The 21,529-nt window shown below is 39.9% G+C and overlaps 1 protein-coding gene across 2 annotated transcripts; it reads left to right on the top strand.

Moving 5' to 3' along the window:
- The first annotated feature begins 38 nt into the window (after window positions 1–38).
- immp1l (inner mitochondrial membrane peptidase subunit 1) lies at window positions 39–19,926 on the top strand. 2 transcript variants are annotated; one of them, XM_077564901.1, is made up of 7 exons: window positions 96–138; window positions 271–338; window positions 11,058–11,168; window positions 11,264–11,352; window positions 13,212–13,338; window positions 17,673–17,783; window positions 19,792–19,926. In XM_077564901.1, exons 3-7 carry the CDS (start codon window positions 11,064–11,066, stop codon window positions 19,876–19,878), a joined length of 519 nt encoding a protein of 172 aa, XP_077421027.1. In that variant the 5' UTR covers window positions 96–138; window positions 271–338; window positions 11,058–11,063; the 3' UTR covers window positions 19,879–19,926. The 2 variants fall into 2 exon arrangements, with proteins under 2 accessions (XP_077421026.1, XP_077421027.1); XM_077564900.1 differs by lacking the exon at window positions 271–338 and having other exon boundaries at window positions 39–138.
- Window positions 19,927–21,529: the final 1,603 nt, after the last annotated feature.

A 21,529-nucleotide genomic window follows, 5' to 3' on the forward strand; every position in this document is an offset into this window, starting at 1 on the left:
ATAGAAGACATTGCTACTCGCGACAAATGAGAGCAGCTCTTGTTGCGACGTGACAGTTGAAGCGCCATGATCACAAATGCCGGGAATGAGCGTTGACGCTCTCGGTTTATTCAGTTGAGCGAAGCTACATTCAATAAGGTACATTCAATTGTGAATTTTCTTTTCTCCCTCTAATTTACCTGCAGCCTACAAATATCAAACTCTTTATTAAGTACCCTGCCGTTTTTCTATGACCAAGTATGACCTTGTCGGCTCAATGTATGTCTTCAGGGCTCGACAGGTCCAGAATCATAACATTGGATTTGTAGAACTGATTCCATCTTAAGCGAGGATTTGGAGTGAGTGTTTTAACAATCAAGTGTCATAAGTATGTGTAGTCTATGATCGGGTACACTACCATCTTGTGTGTCGATATGTGGGCAGAGTATAACATCTATATGATTTGCATTGTATGAGTGTCTGAAATCAAATTAAGAACATCAATATAGCATAAGCAGTTACTTATGTAGGCAGCATATGCACATTCTAATAAGATTCCAAACACATGCGGTATCAAAAATTAAATATTTACAAAAAATAATGCTTCATAATGCAGCCTTGCCAGTGAAAGCAACGAGTTATCTATTTCAAGCAAAACATATTTACCTTATTTAGTCATATGGGAAGGAAGGTCAAAATATTAGGAACCCTGTAATGTCTCCTAGTACAACACTATAAACTACTACATCAAATGTTTTGTTAAATGATTATGTTTAGCCATGATAATAATGTTAATGAACAATAAATCTGACAGAATACAAGCGCATGCATCAGATTAAATCTAACACATTTGGATTGTAGGGCTTGGAGCAGGTCAATGCTGATTTAGTTGCCACTGTTAATTTGTTTGTAAAGGACTGTTTATTGATTTAGCTTTTGCATTGGATCTTATTAGATACTGCTGGTATGCCTAATAATGGGTTTAATTAAAGTGCGGTTTTAATTTGTAAATATAGGTAAAATGTTTATTGGAGATAGGGAAGTGTTGCACATCTTTAAGAACTTGGAGTGTCATACAAGCCAATGCCAATCATTGCTGTGGGTGTTAAGGTGGGTTTCCTTGGTTTAATGACCACTTTTAACACTGATTAAGTGACAAGTGATGAGTGTATTCCTTAAGACAGCTGGAGAATAGCTTTGTGTGTCAAATAGAGGCCAGAGGCAGCACAAGATCACAGGATACTGTAAGGCTCCAGAGGAAACTATTGCCCAACTGCTCACTTTACAAACGCTCTCAGCAAAGGCAGCCCCGCTGTTTTGACAGCGACACTGAGATTTATATGTCCTGACAGAGGACCAAGGGAATATATCATGACTGACGACACTAGCCCCATTTGAGACGAATAAGATGCTTTGACTGACCTGCTTCTCAGCAGGAGAAAGTCCCGCTTGTAGTTCAACATGCAGGAATCTGAATTTAAAGCTGCAGGATTCCCTCAAGCATCAATCAGTTGGTGAAAGACCAAATGTTAGAATGCCCAATTCAGATACAGCTACGGTACAGTAAACCGACTCAGGGCTGAAGCAAAATAAGAACATTTACACTGGAAAGTGAGCTGTGTTTAGTCCCTGTAAAGTTAAAATAAATATGTTGTGTAAATTTGACACACCCGAAAGAGTGTTTTTAACAACCCTGCGAATTTTCATGAAGTGTATAAATGAGACTTCAAAATCATGAAAAACTCAAGCAGCGATCTTAGCTTTCTTTTGTCACCTGTTAAAGAATAGATAAGGGCTTGAAAAAAACATACTGTATAAAAACTAGCGCCATCACAGAGACATGTATAGTTAGTAAATTATCATAAACTAAACTAAACAACACTGTGCAGCCCTTTTTATCGATCTCAGGCTTTCCAAAGCATTTGATACTGTGGAACACTGCTAATGCAAAGCTTATCTAGATAAGGTCTGTTTTCAGAAATTGCTTATAACAGACAGAACACAGTGTGTGCAGGCACAAAGTTGTTCCCTTGTCTCTTACAGTAACAAAGGGAGTGCCTCAGGCCAGTCCTGGAGGTTGGGACCACTCCTTTTTTTTGTCCTTTACAGCAATAACATTGACCAAATATTATATTGTGTATCATGGGTTGTTGAGGTTCATCATTTACGTAAATCTCTGTTCGTTATATGAGCTTTTTGGTTAGTCGACTAAAACATTGGTATACTCTATTTATAAAACAATTCTTGGTCTTTTGACCAACCTTCTAACTAGATGTGTTAAAAAAATCGATTCGGCAAAATCGCGATATTACACCGCACAATTCTCGAATCAATTCGATATGCTGCAGGATCGATCTTTAAACATCCATTTTTTATGGAAATATTCAACAAAACATCTTACTTATGGTTAGGGTTCACACGTTAAGCATTGAAGAATGTTCTATTAATGGAACGTTAAGCCTTAATATTTTATTTCAATGCTTTTCAACCATGAAATTGATTGCAACAGATTGTTTGTTAAATACAGTGTCTCACAGTTATAAGCCTGAAGTTTCAGATCAATACATTTTCATACAAATCTTACAGTGTACACGTACAAGTTTACTGATTAGTATTTTCTAAATTTGGGTTAAAAAAGAATTGAAATAATCAACTTATAGTATCGGGATGAATCGGTATCGAATCAAATCGTGACCTATGAATCGTGATACGGACCGAATTGCCAGGTACTAGGCAATTCACACCCCTACTTCTAACCTTCATTAGTTAGAGGAACTCCGGATTCGGATTCTATCATTTGTGTTGACAGGATGTTTTTTTTTTGTTTTTTTTAATACTGTGTGTCCTGAGACTCAGAACTGAACTTGGACAAAGGGCATTTACGTTTACTGGTCTCTTTTCCTGGAACAATTTACAAAAAAAGGCTTAATTTTAACTTAATTATTTGGTCTCATTTGATGCTTTTAAAAACACTCTTGGATGACATTTGAGGCAGATGCATCTGTTTTTAAATTAGGTTTTAAGATTGTGATTTTTTTTTTTAGATAAATGTGCAACATCTAAATGTTGATTGTCCAACTACTGTAAATGTTACTGTACTGTCTGCTTTGATCTGCTGAAGCTGCATTGACAGCACTCTCAACAGTGTTTATTGAACTGTGTAGGATAATTACTAGTAAGTTAAAGTGGGAATCCTATTGATTTTAAATGATTTAAGACAATGCAGCACAGATCATACCGTAGGTCAGATCAGTTAGTGGCTCTTATTTTTGAATGACATCTCAAGAAATATAACAAAACTAGCATCATGTAATGTTTTATTTAATAGAATAATTATTTGAACTGAAACCTTACCCTATAAATGTAACGCATTGTTGCCTGTTACATGCTTATTGTGCAATTTGTATGATAGGCCAAGGGATACATCAGATTTTTTCCCCCTTTCTCCACTTTTTCTATGACGTCTGTAACCGAATTTTTCCAATTCTCTCGAATCCCATTCCAATCACCGTGGGTGTGGTGGTGAAAGCGCTGCAGTTTAATTGTGCAAAAAATAACAGCATTTTTCCATGTGTCTTTAGTACATGTGTGTTTGTGTTTTTGTTAGGGTTATCCTGGAGCTGTATCTGATTGTACTATATAATAGTAGTAGTCATAACATGTCAGAGCTTTCCTGGTTCTACTGTTTTGGTTTCTTCACTATATCTTTGCCATTTGCCAGAGGTTTTTGTGTTTGAGGAATGCAAGATTATCATCAACATGCACCATATTTGTGTTGGTAACCATGGAAGGAAACTAATATTCTAAGCACAAAAGAACAGCGAGTACAGGATGGTACTTTCTAATTTAGTTTTTAAGAGTTGAACTCTTCATATCATCTGAATGGCTTTAACCCTCTATAGATATTTAATTAACTGCGGAAACCACATTTATTTTCTTAAATTCAGGGGGAAAAAGGAAATCCTCTTTGGAAAGTCCATGATTTGTGTTGTGGTTGCGTTCTCTGTCAGTCGCTAGTGTTAAAATATAGTCGTCTTTGTCAGGAGCAGGTCAAAGCAAAACACAAACGCCTTTGTCACTGTGATCCAACATCAGATAAGATCTATCCGCTCTCTCAGCACTAGGCCACCACCGCATATATGCTCGCGGTCAATACAATAAGGCTTAGTGGCTACTTTTTCCATTCAGTGTAATTGGCTGGGGACTCTGTCAAACCACACTTCCTTTCAGTTCATAGCAGTTGTATTCATATGACTTGGCTATTATTTGCTCTGGCTTGACCCATTGATTGTAGGTTTAAACCCTCGCCTCCTCAAATAGTAGCCTCGCTCAGCTGTTTCACGGCTGTGTTGCTGTTAGCAACAATGAAAAGAGCAATATGGAGATCAGTGGTTGCAATTAAGCCTTGAATACAAGGCATATCTAGAAGAGATGGGGGCGAGACGTACAACTCTGCGACTGACTTTCGCATCTGCCGCTCTCCATCCAGCCAGGTGTCTGTGTCCAAATCAGCGGGATTAACTCCCGATTGCGCTGATAGTTGAAACGGACCCCCCTCATTGCCAAACCACCTCCCTTTTATTGTTCACATTAAGATCAAATTAAGCTTTGCGCAACAGGACTAGAGCCCCGCCCTCTTCTGCCTTCTGCCGCTCAGAGGAAGACATCAGAGGTGCGATTGGTCGCCTCTCTGATGCTGCCTGCTCCTCCAGACTCCCTTCCATCTGGGATCCTCAGGGAGAAGAATATCTGACAAGGGGCTTGTAAGCCTCTTAGCCCCCCTGTTGCCTGGCTCTCTCTCAGCCCATGTTTTCCTAATTTAGTTGTGTAAGGAGTCCAGCGCTAGGCCCTTGTGTGCTGTTTGGATTGAGATTGTCTTTGTGGCTCTAATAGACTGGCCATGTATATCAATTAACACTACTCAGCCAATGGCGGTTTCCATTCCCCGGAGATCAGTAGCTGTAATTCCAATTGGAATATTTCCTCATGGCCCCAATTATGGCTAAATTAAATAACCATTTTAATATGGTGTTTTGTATAAAGGGGTGTTGGGGTCACACTAAAAAGAAAAAAAGTAATGGAAATCCAATAATACGTTTGTAACTACCGGAATAAAGTTTAAATATTACTTGGGAGTTTGTTTGTTTTTAAATATTATTATAACATGTCATAGTTTCATTAGAATAAATCAGTACACAAACAGTACCTGTGTCAAGATGAGGATTATCAAAGATCTTGTCAAGTTAAACTTCAGCAGTAAGTAGGGAATCCATGATATTCAAATGTCACAATATATTATCACAATATGAACCTCATGATGCGATAATTAACACCGCATTATGGGGAATCAGTGTGGCTATATTATAAAATAAAAAAAAGCTCATGATGCGATACGATATGACTTCTTTGGTCCTTCCTCGGGTCTCCTGATGGCCTCACGACTCTGGCTGGAAGTGTTCGGTTTAGGTGAACGGTATGGGATTTTTTAATAGGTTTTAGGTGAACTAATGAATACACACACACTCGCACGCACACACGCACATTCACATACTCACCCACATACAAAATAAAAAACAAAAAGAGAGAGCAATGATGATGACATGTCAAATCGGTAAAATTACCGAATGAACAATACTGAGCTCTCCAGGAAAAAAAAAAAAAGAAGAAATCAGTACACATACAGTACCTATGTCAAGATGAGGATTATCAAAGATCTTGTCAAGTTAAACTTTAGCAGTAAGTAGGGAATTAATGATATTCAAATGTCACAATATATTATCACAATATGAACCTCATGATGCGATAATTATCACCGCATTATGGGGAATCAGTGTGGCTATATTATAAAAAATAAAAAAAAAGCTCATGATGCGATACGATATGACTTTGCATGTTGATTGTATTCCTCAATGTGTTTTGTACTGTTGTAGCTTTGGCAGTACTTGCATACTGCCAATTGTCTGTCCGTGACGTTTTCCCCTTTATTGTTTGCACAAACAGAGAAATCAAAATGCTCACACTCATCAGATTTAAAAGTTGAAAAGGCATTTATTTGCAATTCCAACCTCGGAATTTTCTGCTAAATCTATACCAGCAGTTTGCCACACTCCGCCATCTTGAATTACACCGTTAACAGCTTGCGGCGTGTATTCCTATAGTGGTTCATCGGCTGCTTAAAAATGATGATGGCGATAGGATGCAATTTTGATATCGCAGTTATCGTTACGTCAATCCCTAGTAGTACATTTCTTTAACATGAAATCAAGATAATCAATATGAGCAGTTTAATGTGATTGTGCAAACGTTTGCAGAAAATATAAGGACATTCATCCTTGTCGAATGTGTGTTTGTGTTACCAGTAGTTGAATATGTGTCATATTTAACATATTTATACTTGATTTATGTTGCACTGTAATGTTGTTCTTTTAAAGAGACTGTGAATCCAGGTCAATTTCCTGCACACCTTGCATTGCTCATCAAAGTATTGCTTGTACAAATTAGAATGGCTTCATCAATACATTTCCTTATCCATAAACATTTGTATGGTATAGATTTCAGTGTAATAAATAATAAGACCAATGCTTGGAAAAACAAGCAGCAATGATGATTTTGGCTGATGTTTGAGGGCCCACAATCGGACGATTTTTATCAGCCGGCCGATTAATCGGTCGAGCCCTGAATTGTCATTTGACATGTCAATGTGTATCGCTTCCGCTTTGTTGTCACTTATGTCATAGATAGTGACATTCAAAATGTTAACCGAGGTGACAGGTCCAGCTGATTTTCTACTTTGCTCACTTTTGAATTTGCATTTTCTTCACATGATTATGTATCATTTGTCTTCCTTGAGTCACTTGTGCGTCTTTGCTAAGAGGATCACAGAGTTAAACACACAATGAGGTGTTGTCACCAGCTGCTGTTCAGCTATTCATTTGGGGATCCCCCCCTCTTTTCTGCACTGTAGCAGCGCAGCACTCTGCCACGACTGTGGGAGGCCAGCGGCCACAGATGGTTCTGCAGCGAGGGCTGCGTTGACTTTCTTTGTTTTCCCATGAACGTGTTTAGCGCGTAATCCTGGATTAGCGGGGAGACTTTGTGTTAATTCACAGCTGTAAATCAGTATTCGATTAATGTCGGTGCTGACACATATGTGCTGGGCATTAGGGGGGCAAGACACAGTGTGGCTTTGCTGACTCTGGGGAATCTGAGGTAATAGAGATCCAGTCACGTCTCTGTGGATGTCCAAAGGAGTCACTGCAGCTCTTATATACACATTATATGAGCCAAATAGGTAATGTTATTGTGTGTGCATGTTCACACCACACGCGTGCACACACGGCACACACGGCACACACTATCTTTTTTTTTTTTTTTCTGGAGAGCTCAGTATTGTTCATTCGGTAATTTTACCGATTTGACATGTCATCATCATTGCTCTCCTTTTTTTTAAATATTTTTTTATTCTTCTTTTTAAATCTTTTTCCTCCAAAAACCAGGCGACTGCATATGGACTCTCTTGATATCAACCACTGGCCGTGTGATCTTGTTATGCAAAGTCTCTTAATCCCCACCTTTGCTGAATGCACACTGAAATGGAGGAGTGGTGGTAGTGGAGTGGAGTGGAGTGGGGTGGGGTGGGGGGGGGGGGTCACACACTGATATGAAGGCAGCTGTACAGGAGGCCACTGTAGCAAACATTTTTGATCCTCAACCTAGCAGAAGAAAGAGCTCATGTGGGATCATGTCATGACAAAGATGGAGGCAAATAGAGTTGAACATGAGGCCTTATTGCCGACTTGTGATTCACCTTTAACTTTAGAGTGTCTTTCAAACAGAGGAATTATAAAGAGAAGCGGCGTTCTACAGTCGAGAACCCAACGCTCCTCAGACATGAACAACAGCAAAACAATTTTGCGAGAAACTTTATAGCATGGGTTCCAAGCTATACAGTACATCATCGATTAGCGTATCAGGAAGAGTGAGTAACAGCATGGCACTGTTGTACTCTGGATGAGTGGAAAACACGTTCTGTTAGGAGACAACAATTCCGACTTTTGTGAGAGTCTTATGGATGATTTGGGTTTGATACATTCCAGAAGAACTTTGTACCAAACGGGTTTATGAATGGAAGAATGTGAGCTTCTGTAAAACGCTTTGGACATCGTGATGGTGGAGAATAAGTGCAATATAAGTGCACTCAATTTGCCATTTAAACTCCTTTAATGGAGTAATCTTATTTCTGACATTCATAATTTGGTCACAGGCTCTGGTGTCCAAACTGTAGGATCGGGAGGGGTCGATCCACTTTTGTCCCCCAGGCCGTTCTCCTCCTTGAACTCTCAGAAGTCCGACCTCCATTACCCCACATTTTTACATCCTTATTTATTAATTTGTTATTTATGGTGTGGACTTGGGTCAATAACTGTGCCACTCTGCTCCCTTATTTGCGCCTATTGTAGACAATTCTATGCTTTTCACTTTGTTGGAACAGTTTAGAAAAATCCCCTCTCTGATCAAGCCTGGCACTGCCACATCCAGCAAGATACAGTTCAGGTTTAGTGTGGAACAACTTGATTGGCCCTGATCTCAGGTCGAGACTTTGGGCCAGGACCTCTCATCAATCATAAAGACCTCTGACTTCACAAATATTCTTCTTTTTTCTTTTTTTTTTATTCCGGAGAGCTCAGTTTTGTTCATTCTGTAATTTTACCGAATTGACATTTCATCATCATTGCTCTCTCTTTTTTTTTTCTTTTGAATGTGCGTGCGTGTGAGTGTGTATTCATTAGTTCACCTAAAACCTATTAAAAAATCCCATACCGTTCACCTAAACCGACTTCCAGCCAGAGTCGTGAGGCCGTCAGGAGACCCGAGGAAGGACCAAAGAAAGGAAAGTGAAATCCAGCACCGACCGGGCCACCAACCAGAGTCCTTCACCAACCCCAGAAACATCTAAATTCCAACAAATCAGGGAGACCTCAAGAGACCAAAGGAGAGACTGAGGAAAGGAAAGAAGGACAGACGAAGCAGAGTGAGATCCACAGACACCAAATATTCTTCTTAATAAATGGACAGCAAGTCCAACAGACCAAAATCGTGTCAAAAGTCTTCCCAGGCACAAAGGGGAGAACAATCCCTGGCCATTTTTTAATGTATAGGTAGACTAATGGTTTTGTATATTTGGCCCCTTTTTCACGATTTCGCTACATATTTGCAAAGAGCACATTGCTAAGGACGTTGAGAAGTTTCAGGCAGGAATGCAGTCCAGATTCATGAAGAGTTTTTGAGGCTGGACATTTTGGTTCAGAATAGTCAGCAAATAGACCCCAAGCTATTGCAGGGATAAAATAATAGCTGGAATGAAGTTGGCATGAACGAGACAGCAATGTGTGTATGTTTTTGTGTGTGTGTTTGAATATTTGACTGGGGGGTAATGGGATTACGGGTAACACCTTTGGCAGGGTTGGGAGAGCCACCTGACGCTCTGTCTGTTGGGAGCATGGGGCGAGAGTGGGGTGGCGGTGGCCGGGCAAAGGAGAAACTGGGGGTCTAATCCGTGTCCATCTTTGGGAAGTCATCCCCTGAGCTCTGAGGATTTGGGGCTTTGGTTTCCGCTCTGCTTGCTTTGGTTAATAATACCCTGGGAGGGGACGAAGACATTGGGGAATGAGACAGAAGGAGCCAGGGTGATGGTGAAAAAAAGACTTCTTTACCCTGTGGTGTACTGGCAGGACAGCGACCTATGCTGAAATTGTTTGAAGAGTAGACAAAGGTTCAAGCCAAGCTGTGGCCATGCTTCTCTTTTTTTTTTTTATCTGTGGAGTGTATATGCACTGTGCAAATGCTCTTTGCCCTCTGTCCATGCAGCAGCTTGAGTAAAAGTCAATACGCTAAGTGTGACTGAGGTGTTTGCTCACAAGCCGCATATATCTTGTGCGTGTTGATGTCAGTGTTTTTTAGGGCGAACCGATGGGCTCCTTGTGTTCTCTTGTGTTTCCTGAAAGAAGCCGATAACGGCTCTAAACATTGCTCGTGCTAGCGATGGTGTCGCGGCCACGGTGCAGAGGTGCCTTGTGTGCAAGTGTCACAGCTTCTGTGTTTTGTCCATCACCTGAGCTCAAGGTGTTGATTGGTCTGTCATACACTGGGGGTCAAAGGTTCGGGGCAGTTTTGTGGTGTGAACTGGCTTCTGAGAATGAAACACCAGGGAACGTGCCATCTTAGCCAACTGTGACAACCTTGTCTACACCCTTAAGAAATTAAGCCCCAAAAGGATTGTGGCTTTTGAAAGTCGACATAAGCCGGACGTAAATGCTACACTGACTTCGGGCTGGTTTTGTAATTTACACAAGTTTTGAAAGCTAAAAATTGGAAAAAAAATTTATACTGACAAAATTTTTTCCAGTTTAGTTAAAAAGAGAGCATGTTAGGCGCTAAGGCGTATTCTAGTCCACACCATAACCACCAAAACAACACGAGAACCTTTTAAGCGTTTACTTGGTTGTCTTGTAGGGGTGTTAGAAAAAAATCGAGTCTGCAATATATCGTGATATTACAGCATGTAATTCTCGAATCGATTCAATATGCGGCTGAATCGATTTTTAAACATCAATTTTTTATGGGAATACTCAACAAAACGTCTTACTTAGGGTTAGATTTCACACATTAAGCATGGAAGAATGTTATATTAATGGAACATTAAGCCTTAATATTTTTATTTCAGTGCTGTTCAAACATGAAACAGACTGCAACCTGTTTGTTAAATGCGGTGGCTCAGTTATAAGCCTGAATTTTCAGATAAATAAATACATTTTCATACAAATCTTACAGTGTACAAGTTTACTGATTAGTATTTTCTAAATGTGAGTACAAAAAAATCTCAATCAATTTATAGATTCGCATCGGGATTAATCGGTATTGAATCGTGACCTATGAATCGTGATACGAATCGAATCGCCAGGTACAAGGCAACTCACACCGCTATTGTCTTGTATATGTAACCTTTCCATACATCTATATTTTTGTAATTTATAGCGGCCAATGCATTCCATACTGATGTCTCGCATTTTGTTCTGTAGGTGGAGATGTTCCGCCGTGTGCTCGGTAAGACCTTGGGCTTTGTAGGCTACACGATCCAGTATGGCTGCATTGCACATTGCGCCTTCGAGTACATCGGAGAGATTGTGGTGGTTTGTATAATTACAATCATGATGGCAATTTACATGTTCTCTCAAATTTCAGTCAGTCATGTGTGCAGGTATGTTTACTGTTTTTTTTTTTTCAGTGCTCCGGCCCATCAATGGAGCCTACCATTGTCAACAAAGATGTTGTTTTCTCTGAGCGAATGACTCGGCGTCTTTGCAAAATACAAAAGTGGGTAGCTGTCATTTTCTATGCATGTTCATTTTGAGATCGGTTAGTGTTAGAAGACTATCTTTGTCTTCCGCGTGTTAGTTGTTGTTCGGGTAGAGAGAATGTTGATTTTCTGAATACAGACTGGAGATCGGTGAACAGGCCCTTCGAAGGATTTATTTTACAGAATATTCTGGACACAAGCAAGTTTACAGACAAATGGCTGCAGTTCCTCTCGCAAGTAGCTATATCAGAAACTTAATCAAATCAACAAATTGATGTAATCTGTCATATTTGATCTCCATCCATCTACTTTCTTCCACTTATCCGGGGTCATCTTGCAGGGACAGTAGCTTTAACGGGCAAGAACACGCTTCCCTCTTCCAAGCCACTTCATCCAGCTCTTACAAGTGGGTTCCTGAGGCGTTTCCAGGCAAACTGAGAGATATAGTCTCCCCAACATGTCCTGGGTCATCATCCTTGGGGTCTCCTTCCAGTGGGACGTACAGGAAACAGCCCTAATCAGGGTGTTTGGTACCCCATTTTTTCTGGAAGCAGCCCCACATGAGGGACAAGTAGCAGATGCCTACTCCTAGTCTACAAAACACATGTCGACCGGTTGAGCAAACTCTCTTGAGGACCCTGCCAAGGGTCTAGACCTGGGCCACAGTTCCACGGCTAGGACAAAAAAAAAACACTGCTCCTCTTAAATCTGAGATTCAACTTTCTGAGGGAGCCTCAGGAGTCCTACAGGCCAAAAAGGCCCTATAGGACTACTTCTTTAGATTGACGGCATATCTCACCACTGGTGTCCACACAAAGGTTCAGGGGTTGCTATCTCGACGATGGAGGCCCGCACCACGGTCCACTAATACTCAATGTCTCCAGTCCTCCCCTGGGGCAAGGGTGAAGTTCTCCTAGAGGTGTGAATCTTTCTGACGGGGGATTCTATCAGACTTTGCAAGCAGAACCTCACAATGTCTTGGGCCCCAAATTTCTTAAGAAATACGGCCGCAAGTTCGACGCCACAACCACAAAGTCGATCATTGAAGGGGAATGGAGGAGACCTGCGGTGCCTTTTCAGGCACTCGTCATCGAGCCCAACCTAATAAACTGGCTCCAGGGTGCGTACCTGGTGACCTGTGTCTGGGCAAGGGAATATGAAGTCCATTGATTGTAATAAGGTTTTTTTTTTTTTTTTTTTTTTTTTTTTTTATAGAAGTACTTTGTCCGGTCCCTTGCATGGGACCTGTTTTCCATGGGTGACCATGCCAGGGGCATAAAGCCCCACACAACTTAGCTCCTTTTTCTTTTCTTTTTTCTGGAGAGCTCAGTATTGTTCATTCGGTAATTTTACCAATTTGACATGTCATCATCATTGCTCTTTTTTTTTTTGGGGGGGGAATGTGCGTGTGTGTGTGTATTCATTAGTTCACCTAAAACCTATTAAAAAATCTCATACCGTTCACCTAAACCAAACACTTCCAGCCAGAGTCGTGAGGCCGTCAGGAGACCTGAGGAAAGACCAAAGAAAGGAAAGTGAAATCCAGCACCGACCTTCACCAGTCCCAGAGACATCTAAATTACAACAAATCAGGGAGACCTCTAGACAACTTGGCTCCTATCATCATTGGGACACACAAAACCCTCCACCACTATAAAGTGACGGCTCAAGGACGGGTTATATTTTGTCTGCATAGAAAATGTAAAAACAAAGTCCAAAATGTTTAGCTTAAGTTAATACATACTGCATAATACTTTTTTTTTTTTTTTTTTAAACAGTCTTCAACATGACATGTCTTTGTTTCTGAAAAGAAAAGTCAAGATCACAATTGAAAAATGAATGGGTACTAAATGAGTGTGTGTGTGTTTTCTTTCAGGGGTGATATTGTGATCGCGAAAAGCCTATTTGACCCCAATATGAATATTTGTAAAAGGGTAATTGGGTTGGAAGGTGACAAAGTCGCCACGAGTGGCCCCTCGAACCTTTTCAAGACCCACACATATGTGAGTATATCTACATTATTTATACACAAGTTAATGAACTAGTGAAAATGTGGTTCTACTGTAATTATACCGAAACGATCTCTACATGATGAAAAACGTCACCTTTTCTTTGTGTACTCCGACCTCTATAATTGTTCACGTTTTGGACGTCACAGACCAATTTTGTGTTATTGGTCAAAGTATCCGCTTTTGACAACAGCTATGTTTTGTCAGTGAGAATCCCAGAAAGTGAGCAGGGGCACTGCTGGTGAAACGACTGTCATTGCTTTTCTATTACTGATCTCCCCAACGCCCACAACCCGGGCCTGCAATCTCTCTGAAGCCTGTTGGAGTTAGTGCCAGCTGAATGGACAGACTGATGGGTGGGCGGAGGTGTGTGTGTATGTTTGTGTATATACAGTATGTGTGTGTGTGTACATTGTCCTGTAAACCAAATATTGCATTTATGTTGCATTTCTTTGAATTTATTGTGTTCTATGGACAAAGAGCAGTCTGTTGAATGCTTCTGGACCAAGTATTGTTTCGTATGTCTTGCTGTTCCTTTCGCTTCACGGAAACATTCGGAGAATTTAAATTGTATTAGGTGTCATTTTATTTTATGTTCTCAGAATGAAGCAGCATGCTCGGTCGCGTTCGGGTTTTAGTGCTCTTTAACATCTGCTGGATAGCTATACTATAGTGTGGCTGTCAAATTTTAGCATCCGGCCTCATTCTTTTCCTTTTGGATGCATTCATTTTAAGTACTTAATCTAAACTCACGATACAGTTTCACTCGAGTAGAGCTGGCAAATTAATCGATTAATTGACAAATAATCGATCATCAAATTAATCGACAACTATTTTTAATAATCGAGTAATTGTTTGACACATTTTTTTTTTATTGTCCAAATCCTGTGATTTCAGCTTATCAGCAGTAATAACGATTGATTATTTTCGGTGTTTAATCAAAATAAGACATTTGCAAACATCTGATTTTACTTTGGAAAACGATGACTGAAACAGTAACATAGTACAATATCAATCCCCCTGTTTTTTAATCACTATACAAATAGGAAGTACGGAATACACACCGATCACTGGTTAATAAACAGTAATCAGGGGGGAAAAAATGCTTTTCTAAATACACTTCAATGCAAAATTTAAAATGAATTTGATTAATCGATTAAATAATCGATTCTAAAAATATTCGATTGTGATAGCACCACACATGGGTTAATGTGTTAACTCTTGATGATAATATTTCCTTTAATTTCTATCCTAAAGCTCAACAAAGTCTTTAGTTTGGCTTCTGTTGAACTCATAATATTGCCGCTCCTGTTGAGATGTTCTTGTCTTTTTGTCTTAGATGTCCAATTTGAGAGACCAGAGCAAGAGTTCATGTAAAGTTTTCAAATTTGGGAGTAAAACTAGCTTTTGTAACCGAGAAAATGGCTATTGTTCAAATGAAAGTTTGGCCTCCTTCAGGGTGACACAAAGATAATGTGCACGTGTGCGTGCGCGATGATGTTAGGCATTATGGGACCTGTAAAGATGAGTTTGGCAAGGCGGTCGCTGTCATCGCCTTGTTTTTTGCGCAGACAGGCTGGCATGTTGTCTCCACCCTGAGAGATCCAACTGCAGGCTAATTGCACTGTCACCTTTTTAGGAATCATCTCTGTGTCTGAGCTATCGTGTCAAAACAATGACACTTGATCCCTAATATTACTTGCGCACAGGGGGAGAGAAAGCGAGAGTGCGGAGGATAGGCTGGTAAAGTGACAGAGAGATTAAATACCCCCCCCCCCCCCCTTCCCATCTCTACCCTCACAATGCTTTCTATACACTATAGATCAACAGAGCAAGATAGTGAAAGATGAACTCTGGCTGCTTGCGTGTATTTAATTTGACACCTCAATCATGTTAACATAATGAGCACGGTAATAATGTGGACATTTAACCACACACCCCGTCATTGAGAAGAGCTCCACTTTCGGTCCTCGACAGGTACACAAATGCTACCCATCAACTCAGCCCGTATGACAGCAGGCTGGATGCAGCTGTCCATCATGACACACATGCCAGCATAGTAAAGTGACACACTCCACTACGTATGATGTACTCATTATTACGAGTCAGGTTATTCCATTGTCACTGTAAAGCACATCATTGGCTTGAAATTAGGCCTCCATTTTTTTTTCTAGTGAAATGAGAGAAGAATTCATCAAAGAACATTATAATGCCACAAACTAAATTTTGTGATTTTTTTTTGGGGGGGGGGGCTTGGGACAAAGCTCTACTTACCTGAACTAACAGCAGCGGCGCATACATACATGCTCACATAGACGTAGAAGCCGAAACTCAATGAAAACGGCGTGTCTCAATTAGTGCTGTCACTATCGAATATTTTTAGAATCGATTAATCTATCGATTATTCAATCGATTTATCAACTAATTGGATTAATTTTAATTTTGCATTCATTGACTAAAAAAGCATTTTTCCCCTGATTGGTGTTTATTAACCAGTCATTGTGTTTATTCTGTACTTCGTATTTGTATTGTGATTTAAAAAAAAAGGGGGGGGATTTATGTTTCACTATGTTACCGTTCGGTCATTGTTTTCCAAAGTAAAAAGAGTTTTTTTTTTTTTTATTAAACACAGAAGATTATTTCATAAATGACTACAGAAATCAGTGAACAATTACTGTTGATATGGTGATATCAAAGAATTTGGACAATTTTAAATTTTAAAAAAATTCTCCAAACGATTACACGGTTATTAATATAGTTGTCGATTAATTTTGACAGCTCTCGTTTCAATTTTGCTGCTAAAAGGCAAGTGGACAGTGATAATCAGTATTGGTCAAGTAAGTGTAGCCTCTGAAAAACCAGACAGAAAAACTGCTACTAATATATTTGTTTAGAAATCATGACAGAGGCCAATATTTTGTTGAATGGGCTCTTTGCACCGCTGGACTACTTCCTGAATGTAACGCCATTCCTTTTGTTTCCTGTCTTTCGTGATTGGACAAACTGATTAAGCCAGGTGTGTCCTGCCATTGTCGTCGTGGTTACTGAGGTCACTCACACCTGGACTCATCAGCTTGTCCATTTGTGAAAGACAGGAAATGAAGGAGTGGTATTTGTGCAAAGAGCCCATCGGCCACAGGTAGAAATACGTTCTTCTGCCTCTGAAATGTATCTTAAAATCCGTCATAACTTTGTTGTTTTCTGCTTCCTTGTGTTTCAATGGCTCAGATTGTTCTAGAAATAGAACATAATGCCAATGCGTTCGAAACGTTTCCTCCTCCTCTCCTAGGTGAGTTTTAGTTTCATGGAACCAGAAGTTGAGTGGAAAGAAGGTTGTGGCTCGTCCGATGGTGCGTCTTTTGCCTTTGCTTGGGAGCCAGCATATGTTACCATGTTAATGAGGTGTAATGGTGGGAATCCAGCATGCTGGCATATGCTTCTCCGGTGACTCCTTTAATGATATTCATTTGCGTCGTCGTTATTCACCGAGTTGTTTACCCCATGTTAGGTCAACATGTCAGTGGTTCGAGACGATGTCACATCATTTGTCTCAATGATGGAAAATGAAACAAAACATCGGATGGACAAACAAGAGGGCTGAGTGGTGCGGATCAAGTAAAGAATTAATCTGCATTTCTTTACCCATGCTATGATTCCACAGCACTTTTGCCGTTAAAAAGTTAGGCAACACCAAAATAGACTTGCGGATTGTGATGCCCATTATGACAATATAATGTGTTGTTGATCCTGTCTGCACATATAGGGGGGGGGGGGGGGGACAGCGCACTTAATTAGGGCCTTGACAAGCCTACTCTCCTAAAGTGATGAGATTAATCATAATTGGTGTCATTGTGAATTAGAGCTTGCTTGGATGACCACCCCACTGGCAGGTCGGACCGCGGTGGAGACCCTTGGACACTGCTGCTAGCCGCAGCTTAGCACACTCTCTCTCACTCGCTCGCCCGCTCTCTCTCTCTCTCTCTCTCTGTGCCCAAGCTAACTCAAGCCACTCTCCTGCTTTGAGGGGTGCAGATCTCAGCCAACAGACTAATGACCCCCCGTTTGAAGTTTTCCTAAATCCCACTCTGACCCTGCCCGTTACCCATGACCTCTCTCCTAATACCGTATGGGGTTAAAGAGGGACAGGCAGGTTGACGTTAAGATGAGGGGCTGTTCGCTGAAGCAAGGGGTAGTGGAGCGGGTGTGTCTAGAGGCCGGGGGGATGATTGGTGATTGGCAAAAAATAAAATGCTACATTATCCCATAAAATTATACTGTATAACGGTGTCCGTTTTGTCTTCTGTTTATGCGCCTGGTGTGTCTTTTAGGTGCCAAAAGGCCACATATGGCTAGAGGGCGATAACCTTACGAACTCGACTGACTCAAGGAGCTATGGCCCAGTTCCCTACGCGCTCATCCGAGGGCGAGTTTGCTTGAAGGTAACACAGGATCATGGTGTCACATACAGTGTGTTGTATATTTAAATGTCATATACCGACCGGTACAGCTCTGGAGAAAAAAATTGTATACTGTACTGACAAATTATCATTTCATGCCAACAAATCATTGGCTTAATAACATAATTACCTTTTTTAATGTGTTCAGAAAACAAGAAAAAACAAGCCCACAAAAATTACCCCAATTGGACCTTTGCAGATTGCCACGCTCTAAAAACAGTTAGGTCAAAAATAACCCAATTATGGGTCAAAAATGGGCCGATCCTCTACTTGGGTCAATTTGACCCAACTTTGAGTCAAGAAATGTGTCCTTTAGTGTAACTCATAAATATTGGTCAGATCCTTTACTTGGGTCAAAAAAAATGGGTCATTTGGTACAAAACAACCCAGAAAGTTGGGTCAAATTGGCCTACAAAGTGGAATGGTCCATTTTTTTATCCACAATTGGGTTACTTTTGACTTAACTGTTTTTAGAGTGTAAAAACAGTTGGGTTAAAGATAACCCAACAATGGGTAAAAAATGGGCCGATCCTCTACTTGTGTCAATTTCACCCAACTTTGAGTCAAGAAATGGGTCTTTTAGCGTAAAACAACTCATAAATATTGGTCACATCCTTTACTTGGGTCAAAAAATTAGTCATTTGGTATAAAACAACCCAGAAAGTTGGGTCAAATTGGCCCATAAAGTGGATTGGTCCATTTTTGATCCACAATTGGGTTACTTTTGACTTGACTGTGTTAGAGTGTAAAAACAGTTGGGTCAAAAATAACCCAACAATGGGTTAAAAATGGGCTGATCCTCTACTTGTGTCAATTTGACCCAACTTTGAGTCAAGAAATGGGTCTTTTAGCGTAAAACAACTCATAAATATTGGTCACATCCTTTACTTGAGTCAAAAAATGGGTCATTTGGTATAAAACAACCCAGAAAGTTGCGTCAAATTGGCCCATAAAGTGGATTGGTCCATTTTTGAGCCACAATTGGGTTACTTTTGCCTTGACTGTGTTAGAGTGTAAAAACAGTTGGGTCAAAAATAACCCAACAATGGGTCAAAAATGGGCCGATCCTCTACTTGTGTCAATTTAACCCAACTTTGAGTCAAGAAATGGGTCTTTTAGCGTAAAACAACTCATAAATATTGGTCACATCCTTTACTTGGGTCAAAAAACTGGGTCATTTTGTATAAAACAACCCAGAAAGTGGATCGGTCCATTTTTTATCCATAATTGGGTTACTTTTGACCCAACTGTTTTTAAAATGCATGATTCGGATGATTAAGAGTTTAGACAGATATAAAGAAAAAAACTAATTTTTAGCAAGCACATTGGATTTTTTTTTTATATATGCTAGCAGGTTCACAAAATTGATGTTGAGATTCAATGAAACTGAAATGTTGTCTGTGATTGTGACACAAGCCCAGCAATCAGCATTTGCCCAAAGTCCCCCCTTGAATTTCAAGTCACCTAAAAAAAGTTTCATCATGCAGTAGTCTCTAATTTACTGACCTGAGTTACATTATAAAATTAAATTAGGGTGCACAGTTTTTTTTTTTTTTTTTACTTTAGGTGGTAAGTCCGCCAATATTTGTATTCATTTTATTATATGATTTTTTTCAAGCCACAATGGCCATTTTAAGCCCCTTTAAAAGACATGAGTCAGTTGGAAGTTCAAAGCAAGTGTGTCCGATTGACTAAAGCCTGGATAACATATTGTCTAGCTTTCCATTCTGCTATGTTGTCATGTCACTGGATGTCATAGCAACCACGACCCTGGAAAGGGGTCAGCCAACCTTCTGTCCATCTGATTGGACAGCGGCACTCCACTGGAGGGCCTACTGCGACAGCTGATGAAATAACAAGATCTTGTTTAAAGTCTCACACGTCATTAAGTGCCATATTAGCAAATGTGTCGAGCAAATTGTCGGAGTTGTAATGATAAGAAGTCTCGCGTTGAATGTTTTTTTTTTTTTCTTCTCTTTGCCCTAAACAGCTCTGGCCCCCAGATAGTTTTGGGACCCTCAGTGAAAGTCCGACCAGACGGATCATTAAAGATCGGGATGATTGTGGTTCAGACTGACATGATTTTCTCTCATTTTAAATAAAGCTAATATTTTAAAAACAAAAATTGGGTATTAAGTATTTTATGCACATTTTACTGGACTGGCTACTACAGGTAATTCAATTTAAAAAAAGATGTTTATTTTTTTTTACTTGTGTAGCAGCAAATCCAACCTTAGTGTTGAACGTTTACTTAATATCCAAACTATTAGAGCTTTATATGAAGAAAAGGAACAAAAATCATCAGGGAATTCATGAACTCTGATTGACTTAAGGTGTTTATGTAAAACTGTTTTTTTAAATGCATCATAACCATATTTTCCAATCATTTTATATGTTATTATCCTGGAAAATAAACTATTAAATTCATGTTTACCCTTTCTTAGAGTGGCCAAACAAAAGCACCATTGTTTAATTATTTGTTAGGCTACCGAGGCAATTGGAAATATGTTAACATTTGCCATTCAAGCATACAATATTAATAAGCACTTAGTAAGGACTTCACTGAAAGGAACAGTGTTAAAAAAAAAAAAAAACTGAGGTTCACCGAGTACATTACCATTAATTGTCTCTTTTTTAAATATATGGTAATTTTTTATAGTTTATGTTCCATAGCCTTTTTGGATTATTTAAAGAGGAAGTCAACCCAAAAATATTCTTTACAATAATTTTCAATGCAGCCCCTCTAATCTAAACACGGTATTCTGATTAACATTGCATTTATGGAATATTAGTTAAGCAGCAAAATCCACCCCTTTTTTTTTTTTAATCCATCTGAGGGCGGCCATTTTGCCACTTTCTTTTGACTGAAAATGACATCAGGGCTTTGGTAACAGCCAATCATGCCTCACCTGTTCTCTGAGTTTGGTCATGTGACATTCACAAGTTGAACCCTGATTGGTCGGTACCCGATGGTTGAGAAACTCTGATGTCATTTTCAGTTGAAGGCAAGTGGCAAAATGGCCGCCCCCCTGAGATGGATAACAACAGGTGGATTTTGCTGCTTAATTCATATTCTACAAATGCAATATTAATCAGAATGTCATGTTTACACTGGATAGAACTTATTATTGTAAAGACAATTTGTGGGTTGACTTCCCCTTTTAATGTTTCATTGTGTTTTCTTTGACATTTCTAGAAGTGACGTAATTGTACTATGACTCACTAATTCAACTTAAGAGTTTCTGAGCAGTGGCAAAAAAAAAATAAATTTAAATGCAGGTTTTGGTTTGATAATGCTTTTTATCAGCCTGCTGCAAAAAAAAAGTGCTGCTGTCATTTCTTAAAGGCCCAACTGCTCTTCTTGGACACGGGGCATAAGAGTACATTCACATAGTGAGCTGTTGAAGCTCAGCTGGTCATTCTCTGAGGCGGAGAGGGACACTTCTTGGTCCCAGCTCCCTTAGGGAAGTGTGTTGCAGGCAGCCGTGGGTCCCTGTCCAGCTGCTTCCTCTGTCTGGAGGGGGGCCAGAGGGTCAGCGACAAGGCTCCGTGTGACACTGAATTATCTGCCTGAGTGTGATTGTGCCTGCTGGGAGGGATGCTCAAGATTGTGAGAGAGCGTGCGCGTGTGTTTGTGGCTCAGCTGAGGCAAAAAAAAAAAAAAAAATCTTCATGTGGGCTTTTTTGCTTCAAGCATATCTTTGTTTCTCAAGGTTTAATATTCATCT

The sequence above is a fragment of the Vanacampus margaritifer genome, chromosome 4 (genome assembly GCF_051991255.1).
Source record: "Vanacampus margaritifer isolate UIUO_Vmar chromosome 4, RoL_Vmar_1.0, whole genome shotgun sequence".
In the NCBI taxonomy this organism is placed as follows: domain Eukaryota; kingdom Metazoa; phylum Chordata; class Actinopteri; order Syngnathiformes; family Syngnathidae; genus Vanacampus; species Vanacampus margaritifer.

Coding starts and splice junctions, on each gene's coding strand:
- immp1l (XM_077564900.1), top strand. CDS start 11,064: ATGTTCCGCCGTGTGCTCGGTAAGACCTTGGGCTTTGTAGGCTACACG. Junction 11,169..11,263: donor ACATCGGAGAGATTGTGGTG/GTTTGTATAATT, acceptor TTTTTTTTTCAG/TGCTCCGGCCCATCAATGGA. Junction 11,353..13,211: donor CGTCTTTGCAAAATACAAAA/GTGGGTAGCTGT, acceptor GTTTTCTTTCAG/GGGTGATATTGTGATCGCGA.